The sequence below is a fragment of the Anolis carolinensis genome, chromosome 1, assembly GCF_035594765.1.
Source record: "Anolis carolinensis isolate JA03-04 chromosome 1, rAnoCar3.1.pri, whole genome shotgun sequence".
NCBI classification, from domain to species: Eukaryota; Metazoa; Chordata; class Lepidosauria; order Squamata; family Dactyloidae; genus Anolis; species Anolis carolinensis.
The window spans coordinates 326,002,900-326,027,052 of record NC_085841.1 but is presented as its reverse complement, the minus strand read 5'-3'; the positions used below and the strand labels follow the sequence as shown (position 1 = coordinate 326,027,052).

The 24,153-nt window shown below is 38.4% G+C and overlaps 2 protein-coding genes across 5 annotated transcripts in view; both read right to left on the bottom strand.

Annotated features, from left to right (window-relative positions):
- The window catches only part of srp54 (signal recognition particle 54), a 45,543-nt gene that overhangs the window by 3,320 nt on the left and 18,070 nt on the right, over positions 1-24,153 (bottom strand). For 3 of the 4 annotated variants that reach the window (XM_008103386.3, XM_062968268.1, XM_062968269.1), the window contains exons 10-16: positions 23,753-23,853; positions 23,550-23,636; positions 22,834-22,907; positions 22,564-22,672; positions 21,725-21,895; positions 21,217-21,312; positions 19,563-20,033 (exon numbers count right to left, since the gene is read on the bottom strand). In XM_008103386.3, the coding sequence (XP_008101593.1) occupies positions 19,942-20,033; positions 21,217-21,312; positions 21,725-21,895; positions 22,564-22,672; positions 22,834-22,907; positions 23,550-23,636; positions 23,753-23,853 (730 nt within the window). In that variant the 3' untranslated portion in view covers positions 19,563-19,941. Of the gene's footprint in view, positions 1-19,562; positions 20,034-21,216; positions 21,313-21,724; positions 21,896-22,563; positions 22,673-22,833; positions 22,908-23,549; positions 23,637-23,752; positions 23,854-24,153 lie in introns of those variants that run through there. The other variant, XM_062968270.1, reaches the window with a different exon arrangement.
- fam177a1 (family with sequence similarity 177 member A1) lies at positions 1,282-13,691 on the bottom strand. The gene is made up of 3 exons (XM_062968271.1): positions 13,445-13,691; positions 3,827-4,006; positions 1,282-3,276 (listed from the first exon to the last, which is right to left on the bottom strand). Exons 1-3 carry the CDS (start codon positions 13,526-13,528, stop codon positions 3,274-3,276), a joined length of 267 nt encoding a protein of 88 aa, XP_062824341.1. The 5' UTR covers positions 13,529-13,691; the 3' UTR covers positions 1,282-3,273.

The window sequence follows — 24,153 nt, the reverse complement described above, 5'->3', positions numbered from 1 at the left end:
TTAATAGGCTTTTCCTTAATCCCTCCTTATTATCCAACATAGTTGCTTATCCAACATTCTGCCAGCCCGTTTATGTTGGATAAGTGAGACTCTACTGTATTTACAAATTTAGCACCAAAACATTGCAACATTTACTACAAAAACAACGACTACTAAAAGGCAGATTGCCTTGGATAATACAGAACCTTGGATAAATGAAGCTTGGATAAGTGACTCTACTGTATGTTTGAAACTGTATCCTGTTTAATTTTCCTAGAATTGATAGTAGTTTCTTGAACTTTTAATAACCCTTTGCCACATTAGCAAAGGAAGAAGCAACAAACAAGGCATGCACAGTGTATAGGCATCAAATATAGGCTAGTACAGTCTAGCGTATGCATATATACCAACAAACATGTTGTAATATTAAAATGAAAGTATCAAATCCAAACAACTCCACACATTCCATACACTTCTTGGAATATCACAGTAGTCCACTGTGAAAAAAATGTTTTTTAAAAAAGCATTTGCTTAAAAAATATCACTCCAATCTCTCTAGGCTATTGTTCTGCCTAATTTCTTTAGTCTTTTTTGTGTAATGGTTACTTTAACTGAAAAATATTGGAATATACTGAAAAGAGGATGGCAGCAATGAATGGGGAAAGTAGCAAGAACTAACAAGCAAGTGGTGAGATGTAAATTTATTGCAAGAATATTTATTTACTACTTTTAAAAAACAAAACAATGATATGACTAGAAAATGTAGACTAGGCTTCAGTAATCACTGTTCAGAACATAACAACCCACATATGCCACACTAGCTAAGTGTAGGCCCTGAAAAGAACAGATTGCGTCAGTAACTTTATGATCTTGCACTAAATATGCTTCTATGGAGAAAAACTGCATTCAGTGACATGGGCCTATCTTTGAGGGAAAAGAAGCTTCCAGCTTCCAGGGAACATTTTTACTCAAGTTAAAAGTTACTTTAGAGGCAGAGATAGTGGTTTGTGGCACTTTAAAAGTCAAGAGGTTAATGTTTTCTCATTGCATTTTTAACAGCAAAGGCCAACATGAAGTTTTGTAGTAATTTAAATACTAACAAGCTTTATTTGGCATAGGTTTTTGTAGAGTGCAAATACTGTATATTTCATTACTATTAGTCAGCTTTTTTCATAAGGATTCTTATTGCTTTAGCCCTATATACATTCATATGTTCAATAAACCCATACCTGATAGCGTTGATGTGGCTACTCTTAGCATCTGAAACCACAAATAAGGCCCCCATGTAAGAGTTCCCTGGAAAAAAAAATAAGTGTTCAGTTAAATTTCTTGATGCTGACTTCATGCAAAATACATTGAATTTATTTCATGTATATCCATTGAGGTCAAGATGATCCAGAGAGAATTCTGAGGCAGCCTCCTTATAATGTACAGATCAGATCTATCCTGCACTATTTATAATCAGCTTCTTCCCAAAGCTGGGGCACAAGGGACAGAATGTGCTTTCCAACCATGCCCTGCAAGCAATCCCATGTCTTGCTTGACGTGTGGAAGTAAGTATCACTACTTTGAATGCAAACCAGAGCTTTAATTTTGAATATTCTTCTGGCTAAAATATGCAAATCTCAGCTGCTCTTTCCTATGCCTGAATCTCTTCTAGAAGAACCTTTAATGCCTTTCAATACTAAATGACTTTTAGGTGCTGCTAAAGACATTTAGCAGTGAAGATGGGTGGGAAGATGTGCAAAGTATGTAATTTTATTGAGCTATAATATTACTGTTACTATGTTATGCCAATGCACATTTTTTGAAAAGAGTAACTGGGCGAGGACACAATTAGCATGTGCTGCATGCCAAATCTGACTGATCCAGATTAGCTTTGTGCAATGTGATAATTTGAACTTCACTCCTCTTCCCTTTTTATAGCAACCCTTCTGGATTTTTTTGTTTTGTGTGTGTGTGCATATGCCTACATTTTACACTTTTGCCTTTCTTTACTAGAAAAGTCCACATTAATAGTGCATGCTTCACTATCTTTTAAAATTCTGAATAAATGGGATTATATAGTACAAGCAATCTGAAGTGTTTGTGTTAATGGAAGACCCTACCCGCATTTCTGATGCCACTGCATAGCCTCTTGCCTCATAGTACCACACAATCCCACCACCATGCAAAGATAGTGCCATTTGTGGGCAACGCCATAGCTAATACTGCTAATACTATGCAGAACGATGCATAATAAGAAGTGCCAGAAGATGAGATACCCCACCCCCAGGCTGACTGGCTGGCACCCAATGAGCTACTACAGCAAAGACTTTGACTGTGTAGATCATGAAAACATTGATACTAGAAGAAGAACCTATCTGTACTCTTCATTAGAGCAATATCATGAAAGAATGCGATTGGCATCCTACTTTGCTAATCAGAATGATTTTTTTTCATAGTATATTGAATACATGGACTCACTATTATTGTTCTTTGATACCCATATTTCCCAGAAACCTGCAATTAGTGCATTTATTACAGAGAGGTGTGGATTAATAAATACTCTCTGATTAATAAGGGCAGCTCTGAAATGCAAAGACTCTACCATATCACTAGTTAAGCTGCAGAAGTAATTATTTTGTTCCACATATCTCTGAAGAAAAACCAACATCAGCTGAATTCTAAAATCTTTCAGTTTTGAGTCTTCATCAAAAATACAGCCTTGTTAATTGCAGTAATAAACTGTCAGTCAACAGGGCACTCTCATGAATACAGATTATTTAAAAATTTTCATAGAAAACATTTTTGCCAATACACCGAAGCTCAGTTTGGGCTGATTTTTCTTCATCTAATTTATACTACTAGAATATACATCTAACTACAGGTAAAAGCAATTATTAGTTGAACATACAACAAAATAATCTTATAAGAAACTGCACATCTTCATGAAAGAAAAGTAAGTTATATTGCAAGAATTTTGTTCAAATCTATATTAATAATACTATAATAAAACTTTATTTGTATTCTGCCCTATCTTCCCAAGGGGACTCATAAAACCACATAAGAAAAGCTTTGGTAAATGGTTAACAAATGCTTATATTTCTGAGCAGTTTAAATAAAGGGCAAATGCCTTTCTCAGTTTTATTCCATTACGCTTCAAACACAGTTGCACTCTGTATTCTAGTATACTCATCTTGTGCTGCCTTGCTTGCAACACAATCCATCAACAGTATTTCTCTTTGATTTGCGTGCAAATTGCTGCTCAGAGAGATGCCAAGTTTTCTGAGCTTTGCTTCATCCAATGAAAATTCACTGCATTCAAAGAAAAATACTTCTAAGGGTTGATGCAACGCAAATATACAAGTAAACAAAACTAGCACTAAAAATGTTGACCTAATTTTACATTTATGTCAGAAAAAGCTTTGCACGCGCACGCACACACAAACACACACTACTATAAATAATATCTTGATTCTTTATCTAAAAATACAGTGAGACAAGCCTCTTGTACTGGAAGCTTTCTCAATACAATTTTGTATCCATATGTTACTGGATGTTTCTAGAAACAGAAACAAGGATTCCTTGAAGATTACAAAAAATGGTCTTGCAGACCTCACTGTGCCCACTGCTGGAGTATGTGTCATACATGAATTTACAAAGCAAGTGAGGTCTGGAAGCATGTGCCCCATCCTGTCCCATCCCCCCAAAGTCTGGCAATATAACGTTTCTACAAAAACTCACTCATCACAATAAGACAAAAACCAAGAGCCCATAGACTTCATTTCTGCAAAATGAGAAAAATCGTCAAAGATAAGCAATGCAAGTCATCATATTCAGGAAGTAACTTCAGAAACAAACCTACTGGATCAACAGAAGGCAAAAGATCTTTTTTCTCCTGCTGTTCATCTTCCTCTTCATCTGTGCTATATTCTTCCATTGTTTCACCACTTGCGAAGTGGATTACTCTCCTAGGAATTTTCTTCTTTTTTCCAATTACCCCAAGCTCCACATTCTCAAAGCCTTTATCACCATTCGCATGCAGCTGTAACAGATGAAGACATATGTCAGGTGCAAAAGTACCAATAAAATAATGGCTCTCTAATAAGTTGAATACCTAACTTATCAGGAACAAATAAGCTTGAATTTTTTTTTATTTTAAATATCATATTAAAAGGCAAAGGTAGACAAGGTGTGATATCATTTAAAACAAAGGAAGGCAGAACCTCCAGCCCCACCAGCCTAATGTGACCTTGTGCGGGTGTCTGGCCAAGCTGCTCTCCCCAATACCAGGCATATTAAAGAGACTGTGATATATACAGAATTCAATGCCAAAAAAACAACCATATAATATTAATATTGTAATAAGTGTGAAGTAACCAATTGTACATTTTCCTATTTTGTAGATACTGGTTGTACCATATATAACCAAAATGATAACATTTATAAATAAAATAGATAAAAAATAGTACAAACTGAACAATTTCAGTATCTATTAAACTAGCAGTATCTATTAAACTAGCCGTTGGTTCCCTGGTGGGAACGAGGGACAGGGCCTTCTCGGTGGTAGCTCCTCGGCTGTGGAACACCCTTCCCAGTAACATTCGGCAGATACCAACGCTCCTGGGCTTCAAGAAAGCCTTGAAGACATGGTTGTGTACGCAAGCGTTCAATGAATGAGAACATCTACATCACATGGTCTGCACTAAAATATACATATGAGGACTTTAGATGAATGGATTTTAACTTGGATATGTTTTTAACTTTTGTATTATTTATTTTACTATGCTATGTTATTTATTTATCAGAACTGTTGGTGAATGTATTGTGTCAGGCATTGAATCTTTGCCTATTATTGTAAGCCACCTTGAGTCCCCTCGGGTGAGAAAGGCGGAGTAGAAATGATGTAAATAAATAAATAAATTATCCATATATATATATGGAACTAGTTTCCTAAGCCCTGTACCAATGTGCTTTGATACATTTTGAGTTTTGATTTGTAGAAATATTCTTCTCCTAGCCAACAACATGCTGCCACCCTATAACTCATTTTTCAATTTCTCTATGTAAGATTAGAAGATGCCATTACTGGAACCAGAAATGGAGGAGAGGGAAGAAATGAAAATAAAAGGCCAAAAGCAAGCAAAGTTCTCAAAATGGGCTGCAAGTTGCATAGTTTTCATGTGAGCAATCTGTCAATGAATTATGAGTGAGGAGTTTTTTTTTAGTGAGGTTGGCATCTCACCAAATTATTTAAATAATGTCTACAGGTCCAAGCTCTGGCTAGGACAATGTAGCTATTGATTATGATGCAAACTTTCAGAAAATGGGTTCCCATAGCACCACGACCAGATGGAACATTCCCAGGGACAAACCAATGCTGCTACACATCAAGAGAGTAAAATATGAAAATGATTCCGATAAGCTAGGCTTAGTCCATACAACCATATCCTTAAATGTTCCTGCCCTTCCTTGACTTGAGAACAACAGGCAGCATATTGCTTCTTTGACTATTTCACTCAGAACATTCCGATCCTATTCAAGAACCAATAATTAGTTTTGGACACCATAACCTCAAGTCGCCCCAAGCCATGCCAGAGACTGCTGATTTGTGACCACTAAAGAACATGTAGCAAGCATAGCAACCACTTCATTTATTAATGCTGCCTTTCCAAGTTTTAACACTAGACATTACTGCAAAGAAAGCAACCAAAAAGTAAACACTCGTTCAGCTTCTATCTTGCCCTAATGGGGTATCTATTAACAAAGCCATTCCGAGTAAGATTTACTGTGTGCTATTTTTTAAAATATACTTACTTGGGTTTAGGCATATGACAGAGCTATCCCTGTGGCCAAATAGGACCCTAATATATTCAACCCACCTTTTTATTCCTATCTTCTTTTCTCCATAAACAATCATGGGATACCCATCAAGGCTGCAGCTTAGCTTGATGGTAGTCATGCATACCTCTTACCTCAGGTAATAGGAGCGGGTCTTGTAACTGATAGCATAATGACTCAGAGTGAACAAGCAGTTTCCAATGGTATCTCCAGAAATTGTACAAGGACAGAAAATCTGCTAACAGACTTCAGGATTATGATCTAGGCCCTATACCATGCCAATCATATATATTGTGTGTTTGTATGCACTTTCAACTTTTCTCTAAACTTATAGCAATGAATTTCATAGTACAGTAGAGTCTCGCTTATGCAACATAAATGGGCGGCAGAATGTTGGATAAGCAAAAATGTTGGATAATCAAGAGGGATTAAGGAAAAGCCTATTAAATGTCAAATTATGATTTTACGAATTAAGCACCAAAACATCATGTTTTACAACAAGTCTGCCACTTGTTTGGGTGCGTGGCTGCACTTGTGTTGTTGTTGGGCATGTTGGCCCGCTGCGTGTTGCTGCCTAGATAAACAGCTGTGGATCTGTGTGGGAGGTAGACTGCACTGGATAATACAGAACACTGGATAAGCGAAGGTTGGATAAGCGAGACTCTACTGTATTTATAATGGCAGGGAATATTAATGGCAAGGTGGTTTCCCATTTCCTTTTTCTTAAGCATAGCTCATAGTACCTGGTGTACCATGCTGAAGCCAATAAAGATTTTTGTGAATTCCAACACAAGAACAACCACTGGGAATTTTGTGTCTCTGAGCCCTCCTATCTTTCAATAAGCACAAACTTTACAACTGGCCATTATTATAGTTAACTGGAACAAAAACACAGACAAATCCCAAACTTTCCCCCATCTTGATTTTAAAGATTACACTCCTGCTAAACCATTCCTTGCATATAAAATATGAAGTTAGAAAACAAACCAAAAGAGGTACACTGAGTAGTTTGTGGAATATTTTCTGACCCCCCCCCCATGGGAATTCCAATCAATAACAATGCTCCATGTCCTCAGATATGTCTTTGGGTGCGGAATAAAGTCTTCCCCAATATTACAATGACATGAGCCAAAAAACACATGTTAACAAGGGGAAAAAACGGTTTTGAATAATGTTGAGCAGCGGTTCTCAAACTATGCTCCACAAAGTTCGTAGGGTTCCACGAAGCACAGTCAGGGGCTCTGCGAGGGCCCCCAACCCCCTCTGTCTAGGAAGCACACGCCCATGGAGCCCCGCTGCGTTACAAACAAGATATGTGCAGCATGCATAGGAATTTGTTCATATTTTTTCAATTAGTTCACACAAACATTCTTCATCCATCTGCCACTGGCCCAGCCCATCTGTCAAATCTGAAAATGCAATATGGCCCCTGTGTCCAAAATAAACTCTACAGGAAACTTTTCCTTCAACAAGCACTCCGTGGCTTTAAAAGTTTGAGAACCCCTGGTGTAGAGACCTCCTTTCCTGCAAAAAAAAATTAACCAATAAAACTTATGCATCCGAAAAATTGCCATTCCTACCATTCCTAACAGAATGGGGGAACTGGAATGAATCATCTAAAATTAATACATGCTCAAACACCCTGAAAGAAATCACCAATTTTCATTAATTTGCAGGGAGACTGGCCATCAATTGTGTATCATGGTGCTATTATCTACCCAAACAGCAAAGGAGTTTCTGCTGAGCGACATGTTCCCCATGAAGGGCCATCTCCTCTACAGACAACTAGAGCATGTCACCTGGATGGAACAGTGGTGCATCCTTGCAAACTGATTTATGTAAAATAAGCCATGAAGACACTAGAATAATTTTTCATACTTGGCTCAGTCATTAATCAGAATGCAGACTGCAGTCAAGAAATCAGAAAAAGTCATAAAAGACATTATAATGTGTAAAGATATGTAATTAAATAACGACATCAGACTTGTTCAAGCCATTGTATTTTTGTTTCCTATTATATAGCTGTAAAAACTGCTTAATGAAAAAAGCTGAAGCAGAGAATTAACTCATGAAATGTGATGTTGTCAAGAGTTCAATGGATATCACAGACTGCTAAAAAGGCAAATAAATGGGTCCAAGAGAAAATGAATCCTGAACTCTCCCTAGTAATCAAGATGACTAAACTGAGTGTGTTGTACAGTGTTCCCTCACTTATCGCAAGGGTTACGTTACAGGACCACCCGCAATAAGTGAAAATCCGTGAAGAAGGGGCACTATATTTTAATATTTATACATTATTTTAGTAGTTACACACTATTTTAAGTCTTTATCAACCAATCATGTGTTGAAAAATCGCCTCCTTCTCCTCCCATTGCCGCTTGGGCTCCTTTTCTCTCCCTTCGGCTTCTCCTTCTTCCCTTCCTTAGGCTGTAAATTGTAATTTTTTATGATTTATAATAGTCTTTTAGAGTTTATTGAAAAACCGCGAAACAGTGTACATACACTTGCTGCCCTCCTACTTCTAGATGGGAGGTTTCTTATGAGACTCACATCGCTTTCTCTGCATTATTTTTCAACACAAGATGGCACAGTACATTTTTTGCCCCAATACATTAATGGGCTCTTCTAAGGTGGTTCAAAGAGGTGTGAGCTTCTGCATTACAGTCTTTTTGGTCGTCCCCCCCCCCCCCACACACACACACACTCTTTTAAAAGACTGCCCAGGCTTTAGTAGATTCCATACATGAGTACAAAATAAAAAAAGTGTTATCATGGCTGTGTTGGGAAAAATAAGACGTTGAATTTACCAAAATACCGTAATAAAAAACCCAAAAAAAGACTAGAAAAGATGGTGTACAGAAGGTTTATTTGGTGTTTGTTTTTTAAGTTGGCATTTTTGTTTTTATAAAAACCTACAACTAAAGTGGTACTCGAGGCAGCCTATACCTATATCTATCTATGGGGAGGGGGAGTAGAAAATGGACTCTGCTAACTAGCCTTCCAAGTCAGAAGGGCCAGTCGGCGGGCCATCAGCTTCCTCATGGAGTGGGACCAGGACGCCGGGCTTCTGGCTCGCCAGCGTGGTGCTTCTCATCAGTTTCTGAGCCAGGTTATATGTGATCCTGCCATGCACCACCTGGAAAGTGCCTGAGTTCTCTGGGGTTGTCATGACTGGATGGGTCAGTTTTCCATAGAAGAAGCTCACCCACCAGTGTCAAGGATCAGACTTGGGAAAACCTTTTTGGTTTCTCTTGTACATTTCTAGTTTTGTTGCCCTTGAATCCTCTTGTTCTGTATTTGTTATTTTGGGAGGTTGATTATTGCTGAGCACAGCCATTTTTTAGATTCTTATCAGAAGGATTTTAAAACTAGGGACATGGTTTGATGACAGTGGAATCAGCTATATTTTTAAAATGTATTTTTGGTATTTCTCTTTTGTATTACACCCATGAAGTAGTGAAATAGCATTTCAATGCAAAAGTGCTATTTTACTGTGACTCTGATGCACTTGGATGCTATAAATCTACATTATACACAGTACATCAGCTTCCCACAATCTACTGTCCATAAATGTGTTGGACAACAGTGCTTACAATTCTCCATCAGCACAGCATTAATGGTTGAGGAACTGTGAAAATTATAGCTGAACAAATCTGGAGAATATAAAGTAGGGAGGGGAACCCATTTACATGTGCATACACTTATATAAAATGATAGTAAAAATCTGCAGTCAGACCAAGGTCACCCCTTTCCTCAAATAAAAATATTTTATTTTAAATTTAAGAGCTCCTTCTTTTTTATTATCCATATTTTAAGGCTTAGTATAATTAACACAGGGGAGCACCTCTATGTGGAAAGTCTAATTTTGTAGCTGTTTTAAAATCTAAGCAAAATATTCCAACAGAAATGCAAACTACTTTCACAATTGCTTTCTTGTTTAGTTAAGAAATCATGTTTACTACCTCAAAGATCATTGCAAACAAAATATAGAAGATTAAAGAAAAATCTAAATTACAATTTAGAATGCATGGTAGTTTTACTCTATGTACCTTACTAGTGTGGTCTCATGCATCCCACAGCAAGTAATAAGATGGTAAAATTATATTAACTATCTGCTTCTACTATACAAGACTGTAAATGTAATTGTATAATAATAAATTAAAATCTGATCCAATATTTGCACCTAACATCTATCCCTTTATATTTAACACCCATGAATTAGTTTAAATATGTTTGTAGTATACAAACATCAACACTTGTATGAACCATATACTCGTGTTAGTTTTAATCTCTTATTTCTAACAAATCATAGAGTAATTGTATATCAGTGTCTCTGCCAAGTTTTCACAATTAGTAGAACATCAATATCTCTTCTCATTTAATATCGAACAGGTGAGTTTGTATCTGCTTACAGAAGCTGGAAAAAATCAAAGCTGTAGCTGCATGTGTGAACTATAAATGCCGTGTTAGGACAGAAGCTACTTGTAAATTTATTCATATGACAAAATGGAAACACGAAAGTATTTAACACAAACTGTCAACACATAAAACTCTCATAATAAATACTAGTTTCTCAATTTTGGGGCCTCCATCTTGAATTTATGAGATTTCATGCCTGAGCTGTTCGGCCAGCTTCTAACTGGAAAAGATGGCACACTCACTACTCATTTCAGTACTAGTGTTTAGATGCTCTGTTGGGAAAACAAGTACAACTTATCTTCAAAAGTAGGTAAGGTAAGGTTTCCCCTGAAGTTAAGTCCAGTCATGTCTGACTCTGGGGGTTGGTGCTCATCTCCATTTCTAAGCCAAAGAGCCGGCATTGTCCGTAGACACCTCCAAGATCATGTAGCCGGCATGACTGCATGGACCTTCCCGCTGGAGCAGTACCTATTGATCTACTCACATTTGCATGTTTTCGAACTGCTAGGTTGGCAGGAGCTAGAGCTAACAGCGGCCACTCACGCCGCTCCCGGGGTTTGAACCTGGGACCTTTCGGTCTGCAAGTTCAGCAGCTCAGCGCTTTAACACACTTCGCCACCGGGGCTCCTTCAAAAGTATCACACAATAAATATTTATCACAATTGACAAACATCCAGGACTCACATGATTTCCAAATGAGTCCCACACGGACAATCTCAAGACTACAAGGAACAAGTTCAAAAACCCTGAAACTGTGTTTAAGGTGGGGGGCTCAACTTTGACAGGCAGGTTGTTGCTAATTTTGCTTACTTGCAGGGGGAGGGCACATTTAACATTATCATTGGGACATGCTTAAAAATAAAGTCTCTTTCTTGCAAGCACAATGTGTGTGTACAGAGGTGCCCTCCGTGTAAATCTGCACAGACTAGAATGTTGATGGTCTTTATTATTCTTGGAGGGACTCACCAACTTTTAATGTCTTACTTGTCCAAACGTATTTCCCTCTATGATCCACCTCAGAGGTTAAGATCCTCAGGGGAGGCCCTGCTCTCGAATTTCCCTTCCTAGAGGATTGGTTTCTCTCACTTCCTGTTGTCTCACTCCCGTTTGTAACTAGGAGATGGATGTAAATCAGATGTATGTAACTCGAGGACTGCCAGTAATCCAACCTCTAAAATTGTCCAGTCCACATGAGTGGCTGAGAGAGACACCTTTGGTTTGCTGTACACAAACTCAATGTACACAAACTTTGTTTTGTGCACAAAATAAGCAAAAATATTGCATAGCAAATCTTCTCCAATCTACATGCATAAGATATATAGGATGCAAAAAATGAATTTCATTTTTAAATCCTATCTCCAAGATATTTCACAATGTACATCTATGAAAACAGAAGTATTCACTGTCTTTTTACTTACTGTACAATGTTGATTATTGCTATTGTCGATTGTTGTTTTAGTTTACATTTTTAGTCCTTTGTTTATATAGGCCAATGATGGGCAACCTTTTGCGCTTGGTGTGTCAAAATTCACCAAAAAACCTAGCATGACTTGGGTGGTGTGTCACTTTGAGAAAAAAATCATAATTTCGCAATATGTATAGTTTAAATAACAAAAATTTATAATTGTAATATATAACTGTAAAACAATTTACTACCATTATTTCCATGTACAATCTATGGTACCTCTTGCAGTTTCCACACTGATTTCCCTCTATTGTAGTTTCAATGTAGTCATGAATAATGAATAATATAATAATATAATAGTAATAATATGATAATATACTACAATAATAGAATAATTATTAAAGCGCTGAGCTGCTGAACTTGCAGACCGAAAGGTCCCAGGTTCAAATCCTGGGAGCGGCTTGAGCGCCCGCTGTTAGCTCCAGCTCCTGCCAACCTAGCAGTTCGAAAACATGCAAATGTGAGTAGATCAACAGGTACTGCTCCGGCGGGAAGGTAACGGCGCTCCATGCAGTCATGCCAGCCACATGACCTTGGAGGTGTCTACGGACAACGCTGGCTCTTCGGCTTAGAAATGGAGATGAGCACCAACCCTCAGAGTCGGTCACGACTGGACTTAACGTCAGGGGAAAACCTTTACCTATATATATATATATATATATATATATATATATAAATGTAATGTGCATAATTCCCATGGAGTAAACAACAAAAACACTGGACCAAATCACACCAAATTTGGCCACAAAAGACATAGTCATCCAATCAATCTGCAAAAATGGCTAGGTGTATCAGTGCTGACACGCGTGTCATAGGTTGGCCATCACTGGGCATTGAATGTTTGCCTGTTATTATGTTGGAGGCCGCTCTGAGTCCCCTGGGGGAGATAGGGCGGGATATAAATAAAGTATTATCATTATTATATTCCAAACCTTGAAAAGATAAAAAATCAAAACACTTCTTGGATTGTTGAGCATTTTCCGGGCTGTATTGGCATGTTCCAGAAGCATTCTCTCCTGATGTTTTGTCCACATCTATGGCAGGCATCCTCAGAAGTTATGACGTATATTAGAAAACTAAGCAAGGGAGGTTTATATATCTGCGGAAAGTCCAGGGCAGGAGAAAGAACTCTTGTCTGTTGGAGGCCAGTGTGAATGTTGTAATTAATCACCTTGGTTAGCATTAATGGCCTTGCAAGCTTCATTCCTGCCTAAGGGAATCCTTTGTTCTGAGGTGCTTGCTGCTGCTGATTGATTCTTGTCTGTAATTCCTTCTTGTCCCAAGCATTTCAAGGTAAGGGGCATTCAACCTACCTATACTTACAAAATAAACATTGTGTGTGTGTGTGTGTGTGTGCTGCTTTCAACCTTTCAGAATTTTCTCTGCTTTTCTATCCCCAGTAGTGCTAAAATAGTGGAACCAAAAAAGGCACTGCCTAATAAAAATGGCAGAACGGTTAATTGCAGAAGAGGAACTTTCATAGTTTCCGCATGCGAGTATGATTTTGGAAGCCAGGAGTGTATCTCCACTGTAGGAAGAATGCAGTGCCACACCACTTTACCTGCCATAGCCCAATGCTCTGGGAGTTGTAGTTTCACAAGGTCTATAGGGCCAAAGCGGGAGGAGGGCAGCAGCACTGTTGTCTGGCTCCCTCATCCCCGGACACGGGGGAGGCCAAGGCGAGTCTACGAGGGGCAGGGAGGCAAGATGAGGGAACCAGGCAGCAGTGCCGCTAGGCCTCAGGCTTGGGGGGCTCACCTGTTCCTGGTCCATGGCGCAGGCCGTGACGGCGACGAGGGCGGGAGCGCAGGCCAAGGCAATCGCGGCGAGACCCTGCTCCATGCTCCCTTGGCCCGGAGCCTGAGGAAACCCCGCCGCCAAGAAAGCAGGCAAACAGGAGGCAGGCGCACCAGGCCGGACCCGCCTCTCCTCTGGGCAAAGCAGGCTCTGGGAAGTGAGCGCACAGAGAAGGCCGCGCCGGGCCCGCCGTTGCTAGGAGACCGGGCGGGCCCAACCCGCGCGTGCCCCCTGACGGCGGAAGACGGAACTACTAGGGGTGTCTCTAATACAGGCCTGGGCAAACTTGGGCCCTCCAGGTGTTTTGGACTTCAACTCCCACAATTCCTAACGGCCGGTAGGAATTGTGGGAGTTGAAGTCCAAAACACCTGGAGGGCCCAAGTTTGCCCAGGCCTGCTCTAATAACACAGAGAAAGGCAAAGGCCTTGTAAAACAACATTATTAGTCAGAGGGCCTGATTCTTGCAGCCCAAGAACAAGCAATTAGAACAAATGCCATCAAAGCCAGAATTGAAAAGTCGACTACAGATTCCAAGTGTAGACTCCTCTAGGAAGCGGACGAAACAATGGACAATAATTATTATGGGGTAGTTTGCAATTTCTTTGAATATATCCCACAGCATCTGTTATTCCCTGGCAGAACTGACTCTGCTTAATTTCTAACATCAGGTGACCTCTGCTGCTTTCGGGGCATTTAAGCAGCTATTATCCTTTATAGAGCAGATCAGCTCATCTAGATGCTTTCTGTTGTAGCTGTTCTGTTACATTGGGACAATCTTTTGCTTTTAAAACTGAAGAAAAATATCTCAACTGTTAAATTCATTATGAACTGAGGTTTTTTTCCCCTGGATTTCCAGCCTGGAAAATGGTTAGCAAAAATACCAATTAGGTACTATATCATAGTCACGTTTCCTCATGTAATGGCAAACTTCCTGGAGTGCATGTAGTGTTCTTTTGTTTTTTAGTCAATTGCTACATAAGATCCAGAGAAAACAAAGTGAGCCACACTGATTCATAAGATTACAAATTCAGTTTGGTGCTATTATTAGTTTTACTAATTAGTGTTAGACAAAAAGAACCAACTTGACATGGAAGTCCATACGATTAGAATCTTAAAACAAGAATACAGATGACAGTCTGGATTACATGCCATACATTCAATAAATATCCACATACACTGAATTATACTGGCAGTGATATCAGTTTCAAATTACACACAAGATTTTTGGGATTAAAAAGTATAATGGCAGATTCCCATTTGAAAATGTCAAACTCAGTTTCTACTTGTGTTTATCTTCACCTTCAAGGTATGTATATGCAAAAATATAGATATTTTCTTCTTTTTAGAAAATGCAGTTTTGCTCATACCAAAATTTTTCACTATAATAACATCAAAACAACTGTTTTAGAAGTTAAGATGCCCTTTAATCACAAAGCATCTGCTTTGATGTCTAGTGAGGCTATTTTTAGAAGATCTTATGTCAAATCCAAAGCTTCTACTTGCTGATGAATCCACAAAAGCAACACACAACCAGAAGCTAAGGCTGAACTCAAAATGTATGGCTTGCTACTTAAGTGTCAGTAACAGATCATTTTTTTGGAGACTTAAAAAAAAGTATCTAGGTCCATTTTAGCTTTTTAGAATTTCCTCCTCCCTGCCCCCACCAAACATATATTGTCTGGCTTTCTATTATTTCCCCATTTTGTTGTGTCATTCTGGCACCTAGTGACAAAATAAAAGCAACAGCTTTCACTATTTTTCCAACATCAGTTAGCAAAAAACATGGCATGAGTTCACCCCCGGTGGAGTGGTGCGTTAAAGCCTTGTGACTTGAAGGTTGGGTTGCTGACCTGAAGGCTGCCAGGTTCGAATCCCACACAGGGAGAGTGTGGATGAGCTCCCTCTATCACCTCCAGCTCCTTGCGGGGACATGAGAGAAGCCTCCCACAAGGAAGGTAACATTAAAACATCCGGGCATCCCCTGAGTAACGTCCTTGCAGACGGCCAATTCTCTCACTCCAGAAGTGACTTGCAATTTCTCAAGTCGCTCCTGACACGAAAAAAAAAAGTTCGCATTTTGCTGTTGAGCTCAAAACTAAAAAGATGTAGTCATATGAAGTAACCTTCTTGTTCAATAATGACAAATCAATAAATCAGAACAAAGCATTTTCTGTTTTATCTTCAAAGTATATATGCAATATTTAGGTCTGGCAAACTTACTCTTCTTTGTATTTTACCATCTAAATAGAAATTAAAATATAGCTGGGTTTTTTCATTCTTTCATCAGTATTTTGCATTTTTATTTCAACACCAATAGGAAAATTGTTATATCCACCAGTAGCGTTGATAGACATCAGCTTCTGCTATACCATTTGAGATATATACAACTCTGTCTTACTGATATTCTCTTTAACTTAAGGGGTTCCACTGAATCAAAAGATTTATGATTTTGAAAAAAGTTTTAGTATATATTGTTACATAGGTGTCAGGGTGATATACATGAAATTAGCATTAAAAACAGGAGGGAGACGTATTGAAGCAGTATCTTTGGACTGGACTTATTTTAGCATGAGCTTTTGTGAACTTCGATACAGTTCTCCAAATGCACCGATAGAGAACACTATTAAGCCACAGGTATTTTAAAATGATTACATAATTGTGCAAGTGGGATCAAACTGCAGTGGGATATACGTAGAATGATGCAAATTGTTAAAGTGGACATACACCTTCAAAAAGTGATACTCTTGTGCTGAGCAGCTAGTCTGTTTTTAGGTGAAAAAACAATCCATCTGCCCACCTGAAATGGTCCATTAAGAAAATGTTCTAAGGAGAATTCTTGTTACACGTGTAAATATTATGATACTCCCATGTTAATATGTGTATTGTGCCAAGAAACCATTTCTCTTCATCCCTCTGCTAACAAATTGATATTTGTTAATACGGTATATTCCAATTCTGCTATTTTTTTTTATCCCCTCGCCCCATAACAGCTACTTGTTCTTCAGAGATTTAATGTTTGAAATGCTTTTCTATCAATTGTTGCCATTTTTCATGTCAAAGAATTTAGAGGGTATTGCTGACAGAGAATGGCACATATCACATTGGAAGATGTACATGTAACAGCAGCTCTCAGGAATTGTTATCAGGAATGGCAATATGCCACAAGTGTAGATGTAGTGAGAGTTGGCATCTGGGCTTATAGCTGGGTCTTGTTTCTGTATTTCTGTGCCTGTTATGTGTCCTGTACAAGGAGCCCCGGTGGCGAAGTGTGTTAAAGCACTGAGCTGCTGAACTTGCAGACCGAAAGGTCCCAGGTTCAAACCCTGGGAGCGGCGGGAGCGGCCGCTGTTAGCTCCAGCTTCTGCCAACCTAGCAGTTCGAAAACATGCCAATGTGAGTAGATCAATAGGTACCGCTCTGACGGGAAGGTAATGGCGCTCCATGCAGTCATGCTGTCCACATGACCTTGGAGGTGTCTACGGACAACACCGGCTCTTCGGCTTAGAAATGGAGATGAGCACCAACCCCCAGAATCAGACATGACTGGACTTAACGTCAGGGGAAACCTTTACCTTTACTATGTGTCCTGTGGAAGGCGAGTCATTGGATGGGGGACTGTCTATATCCAAGTGAAGTCCTGCCACCCAGAGCATAAGAGTACATAGTTATTTTCCAAAATTAGTTGTAGCTAATTGATTAGTTCATTTGAGTGGTCTAAGGTGGGGCTTATGCATGTTCTGTCATTTTTTGGTTTTTCACTGTCTTGTAGTAGCTTGTTCCTAGATATATGTTTTGCCTTATTTTAACTTCATTGTATAGATATGGTAGTTTGAGAAATGTTTTCTGCAAATCCATGCATTTTGAGGCTGTCTTGTGGGTCTAAGCACATAAGACTTGTATCTAAAGACTTGGCAGGAAACAATTTTGGGTGGAAGCTAGAGATACTAAAGTATGTGCATTAATCAATACACTTCCAATATAACAGTGCCAAAAAGTCAATTTTGTAGCTGTATAATGTACAGTGTCAAGATAGTGAACATGTGTGCATCGTCTGAGATTTAGGTTGACAACAGAGGGAATGTTGTTGGAATCCTAATGGAATTTCAAATAATTAATTTGCATTAATCCAAAAGATAAAGTTATACTTCTTGTAGAAGAAAGGTCTGTGTGTGCTGGAGCTGAAAAACCATTGGAAAAACCACTGTCCACGGTAGTGCTTTCAATTTGAAAGTAGTTCCCAAAAATGGTTGTTTTAATACAAAATCACAATTTGGTGGCTAGATGTTCTGTAAGTCCACTGAGAACAGTATTTTTAATTGCCTGTAGTCCATACTTTTGTGGGATATTGATGGACAGTAATTCCACATCTATAATGGCTAAGAGGGCAATCTCTTGGAAGTTGCAGATACTGTTTTTTTTCCTCAGGTAGTCCTTCACATAACCTGCAGTATTGCTGGTATGTGATCCAAGAACTCAGCTTACACATATGGATTTATCTGTTCATCTTCAATCTACAACACTGATTTGTTTGTTTTCCATCATGAATCACAAACACCTGAATTACATTAAAAATGCAAACTCCATCTACTTTTATTAAGATTTCAGGGTTGTTTTTGGCTTCGAGTATTAGAAAAGACTGATTAGATGGAAGCAACCACTCTAAACGTAACACTACATTAACCCACTGCAGAGCACTGATCTATGACAAGCATATAGGTTTTGAAAGTCACTCCCTGGCCCTATTACATAATGAAATCACACTCTACCCAAGGATGAGGACACACAAACCAAAAACACATACATATCACTTTGGATATTGTAGGCCTTAGTAAAGATTTTTCTGGAGGTAGCTACCGAGACAGACAAATTATGATCCTATAATGCATTACATGAAATGAAATCTCTCCCAAAAACCTTGGGGAAAACAGTTAGGATGTATTGGGGGAAATAAAGTATTAGGGGAGGTGCTTAGCTGAATCATGCCAACTTCTTTCCTGTAAGAACTCCAGTCAGATCAAACATTACAGTGCATTACATTACATTACATTACATTACAAACATTACATTACAAACCTACAATCTGTAGGTTTGTAAGGAGAAAACTTCAGGTTACCTATTTTTAGGAAGCAGTGATAACATAAAACTGGTTGTCAAAACACTGAAAGAAACATTATTGTCCTCAGTCTGATCACTGAAAGATGGGAAGAACAAAAGGGCCATTCATAAGATGTCATTAGTGTTCAGGCCACTGTTCCAAGAGTTATGTATAAGCAGGCTAGAGCAACTTGCTTTTCTATGGAAGTCAGAACCAAGACTGAAGGTGGGGTTCTCTTGAGAGAAGTAGAATATTTTCCCTGTCCTTTCAAACAAGGGTTTTATCCCTTCCTGTTTCAGTCCTCAAGGCACCTAACAAACTAGCATTGTAAATATTCACATGTATCTTTTCTAAAGTTATTTTAAAGGAACTTTATATAAAAAGTTGGCTCCAAAAGGCTTAATTAAAGACTAGTTACTCTTTAAAAAGCAAACATGAAGCATTTAGTGCTGGCACTCCCCAAATTTCTTTGTAGCTTCCTGCTGCTTAACCGGTTATTCAGGAAAAATGGCGTAGCCTCTGACAATAGAAAGTGCCATAAAATGAAAACAGCAAAAAAATTAGACATATTTATTAGTGCATTTGTTCTGGTATTGGGTCTTAAACATAAAGTATCATGAAGACTCAGGAAAAAATTACAAGAAAACATTTTACTTGAAAATAGTTACCCTCCAAATAATGACCATTTTGGAGGGGAAGAATAAATATTTGTTTTTGGAACACAATGAAGTGTTGCCATTTTGAGAAGGTATAAGTTCTGCCTTGCTGAGTAGAAAACAGAACAGACAAAGGTGTTGGGTGTTTAAATGCATAAACTACGTCATTTTGTCCAAAGTAAATACCAGTACATCTGCATCAAGGAAGCAGGGTTCATCAAGGGCACTTCAATACATTCAGAGAGCAAGTCAACGGTGGCAAAAGCTTTTTTCCCTTGCAACAGCCTTATTTCAAGGGCCCAGTGCAATGTCATAAAAATTCAGCTCTTAAATTTTCAACCACTTAAGTTTATTTTACAGTATATTTGTGACATATTGATATTAACCAAAGATCTGAATTGTTTACAAATATAACGGCTGCCATCTGAGGCAATTAAAAAGTTCCCTCTAAATATTAAATTTGTACATAATTTAATTTTTAACTTAAATTATCCAGGTAACATCAAAATTAAAAGAGAAAAGGCTAATTTAAGCAAAAATATACCCACATTTCTAGAAATAAATCTAGAAATTCTCAGAATTGAAGTTTCAAAAGTGTCACTTGCTGCAATAAGATTCTCCTCCACTGTAAAAATAGGAGATCTCATTCTTTTAGTGATGTTTCAGCAAATACGGTTTTCCAAGTCAGTTTATTAAGGCTTTTATTTTACATGTTATTAAATCCCATCATGCCTTTCATGTTTCCAGCAGCACCTTGTTGAAATTGCCTCATCATTGACTGCAATCCTGCCATGCCACCTGGAACAGAAGCGTAAAATTAAATATAAACTTTTCAGCATTACTTTGGGATAACATTAAATGGAGTAAGTTATTTTAAGCTTGTGTTTCTTTAAAAAGGGTGGGTGGGATTTCCCCAAAACTTTAACTGGTATAACCAACCAAAGGTGAGAGATCATGGAAATTACAATCCAACACATTTGGAAGGCTACAGTTCCATACTGTAATGCGCTCTACGTGGGGCTTCCCTTGAAGACGGCCCGGAAATTACAATTGGTCCAACGCTCGGCTGCCAGATTAATAACGGGAGCGAGTTACAGGGAGAGATCTACTCCCTTGTTTAAGGAGCTCCACTGGCTGCCGTTCATTTTCCGGTCCCAATTCAAGGTGCAGACCATCATTTATAAAGCCCTAAACGGTTTGGGACCCACCTACCTTCGTGACTGTATCTCCTACCATAAACCTGCCCGTGCCCTTCGATCATCAGGGGAGGCCCTCCTGTCGCCACTGCCTTTATCTCAGGCCCGCCTTGTGGGAACAAGGGAGAGGGCCTTTTCTGCTGTGGCCCCCCGTTTGTGGAACTCACTGCCCATTGAGATCAGGCAAGCCCCCACTCTTTTAGCCTTTAGGAAAGACTTAAAAACATGGCTCTTCCGGTGTGCTTTCGGAGAGTAACTGTCATATACCTCCTTTGTTACTCCCCCCAACATCTATCCTCTAGACTGTTTCACTATCTCATGTCCCTATTCCCCATGGTTTTATTCTTATCTCTTCTTACCCCGAGTTTTAACTTTGTGTCCATGCGGCCCGCCCTTGTTATGTTATGTTGCTTTTGCTTTTGATTTTGTTCTGTACTGTGCATTGTTATTTTGTATTGTTTAATTGTATTTTGATATGTTGTTTTTATATTTTGTTATATTGTATTGTCTTGGGCATGGCCCCATGTAAGCCTCCCCGAGTCCCCGTTGGGGAGATGGTGGCGGGGTATAAATAAAGTATTATTATTATTATTATTATTATTATTATTATTTTCTAGATACACTGAAGGGTCTTTCTAAATACTTTATTGGCCCGTTATTTTCTAGTTAATATGAATGTGATTGTTGGATAACATGCATGTACATATTATTAGAGTATTAAAGTTGTTAAATACAAGAACTTCATTTGCCTCTATCATTAAGACAAAAAAAAAAAACCTCATTACCCATGTGGTGAAGAACTCTAGGATCCATCATCTTTGCCATCTGTTGGTTTAATTTTGCCATCTGGGATGGGTTTACGTTCTTTGACATATCACCACCTTAAAAGACAGAAAAGGGGGGCTTTAATAATTTTTATTCCTGCACCACTGAATTAACATTAGGAATACGCTGAACTTTGGTACTGGAAAATTATTTTTTTGTCTCGATAGAAGATCTAATGACAGTAATACTGTCTGCTCACTTATCATTTATGACTCAGTCTCATCTTTGTTCATGGTAAACATAATTTTCTAGAACAGAATTATAAACATGAATCCGTTCCCCAAATGACACAAGTACTTAACTTCTTTCAAAAAGATACCTGGAAATGGCATTCCTGTTAAAAGATCATTCCATATACCTAAATATTACAGTACCTGTGACATTTTAATGTGAACTGAAAATTAAAGTTTCTAAAATGTAGCAAGTGATTCACTTTCAAACATCCAAACCATATAGTCATATTCTCACCTTTGAAAAGTCCTTTGATGCCTCCCATCTTTTTCACCATTTGTGCAAATTTTGTGTACTGTGTTAGTAGTTCTTGAACATCCCTAGTTGAGACGCCAGAACCTCTTGCTACTCTTTGGATTCTTCCAGGTTGTTTGCTGAAAACTTTGGCCCCATCTGTACTATCTAGTTCTGTAATCAGAAAAAAGTAAGATTAAAGTACATTCATTCTGTAACATAAAATGTAAAAGTGCTTTGAAGTACATTCCTAATTTGCTTTTGTTAAAAAACAACAACATAGCTTCTATACTAGCAGCTTAATAAAATCTTAACATTGAAGACGTAATATTGATGCTACGTTATGCCCTCACATTTCCTATAGATTTCAAGCAGAGAAATCCCGCTTTTAAAAGCAGCAACTAAAGCTATTTATAACACTATAAAATAGTATTTGATTAGGCACTTACGTAAAAAAAAACAGAACTTCTCCAAGGCTCGAGTCATTAGAGCAAGGGAAAACAACATTCTCCATTTCTCCCTTTCTTCTGCATCCTTCCATGATACCTCCCACATTTCTCGAGAAGGTCCTCCAAAAATGTGCAAGAAGATGGTATAAGGAATTCCAAGGAGAAATGGAGAAAGCCACCACCTGCAAAAAGTTTCCACTAGATCCCGCTTCCATAACGAGAAGAATAACTCTTCTTGTTCATGGAGAGGCAAGTCCAGCTTCAAAATTTATATCTTAGAATTTAGGTATTATGAAATATAAAGATTTAAGTTTTTAAGCTTGTTCACTGTCCTGACAGTATAATACACTTCAACACCTCTGTTGTTCAGTTTTAAACAAATGGAAACATTACCTTGATCATTCATACTGTCCATTATTGTCATCAGTTTCCTTAGCCTTGCCATTGATTCCTGTTCATTGCCTTTACTCATAAAATCTGTTCCAAAACCAGGAATCATACCCTACAGAAGAAATAAAGAAATGGGAAAATAGTACCTCTTTCAAGTACAGAGTGATATCTTTATGGAGTTTTAAAAATCAGATAAAGGCTTAATTGTATAGTGCAGAATCTTATGAAGATCTTTTTAAAAATCCAAAACGTTAAAGTTTCAGCTATAGTTACCAAGATTTGACTGAAGGGCCCCATTTTCATGATGTTTTGGAACTGTTCATACATGTCTCTCAAAGTAAATTGACCTGAAGCACAGAAGATACTGGTTAAATTTTTATCTTGGAAAAATACAAGAACAAGAAGAAGCCGGCACAGCTTCATTATACCTAGGCCCAGAAACAGATGGAGCCTTTCCCTCCATCTCATAGAATCATAGAATAATAAAGAGACCACATGGGCTATCTAGTCCAACCCCCTGCTATGTAGGAAAAGAACAATCAAAGCAGCCGCAACAGATGACCACTACTGTGCCCTTGGCAGGAGAGAACAAGAGGCAGGCACAGCCACATTACACCTAGGCCCATGAGCTAAGGAAAGACCCTCCCTTCATTTCAAGTGACCTTCTGTGGCCTCTGAGGGACAGAAGAGGTAGGCACAACTCCATCATGCCTAAGCCCTCCAGCTGAAGAAAGGCCCTGCTCCCAACCCTGTTTCCACTGCCCCGGCCACTGGAGAGAGAAGGGAAGAGGCAGCGGCTACTGAACTTAATTCTTCCTACACTGCCATCCCTTTTTCTTCTTGTGCTGTGTCTTTATTAGAATGTAAAGCCTGGCAACAGGGAACTGTTTTGTTGTTCCTTTACTTGTAAAGCACCATGTACTTTCTAGAACAAGCAGATCATTAAGCCGCTGAAGAGCATATTATAAATGTTTTTTTGTATAGCTTACCATGTTTTAGTTTCTCTATGAGAGCCTCGTTGTCATCTAACTTTAATTCATTTACTTTATCTATCAATCCTTCAATATCTCCCATACCTGGAAAACAAAAACAAAAAAATGATAGCATCTTCAGCAACAAAGTAAAGCACCTGTGAGAAAAGGTAAGGTTTGAAGAAGCCACAATATTAGACAGAAACTCCTGCAATACATACCAAGAAGTTTGCTGATAAAAGGCTGTGTTTTAAAGGGTTCAAAGTCATCTATATGTTCACCAGTACCAATGAAAATGATTGGACTTTTAGTGGCAGCAACTCTGCAATGCAGCATAAAATGTACTACATGTTAGTTAAACTCAGAATGAGCAAAATTTAAAATCTGAAAGACAACATCTATTAAGTAAGATATACTGTAATGTTCTCAACTGAAAAGCTTAATATGAAAAATCCTCATGAGATAAGCTACAATTGATGCATGGGAAAAAGTTTAAAATTCTCTTTGTGACCAGACTGGGAAAACTAGATTTATACTGTACATCAAACATTAAATATTAAAATCTCTGAATTTTGTTAATGGAAAAACTGACAGTATTGAAAAGAACAGCCATTCTTCCCAG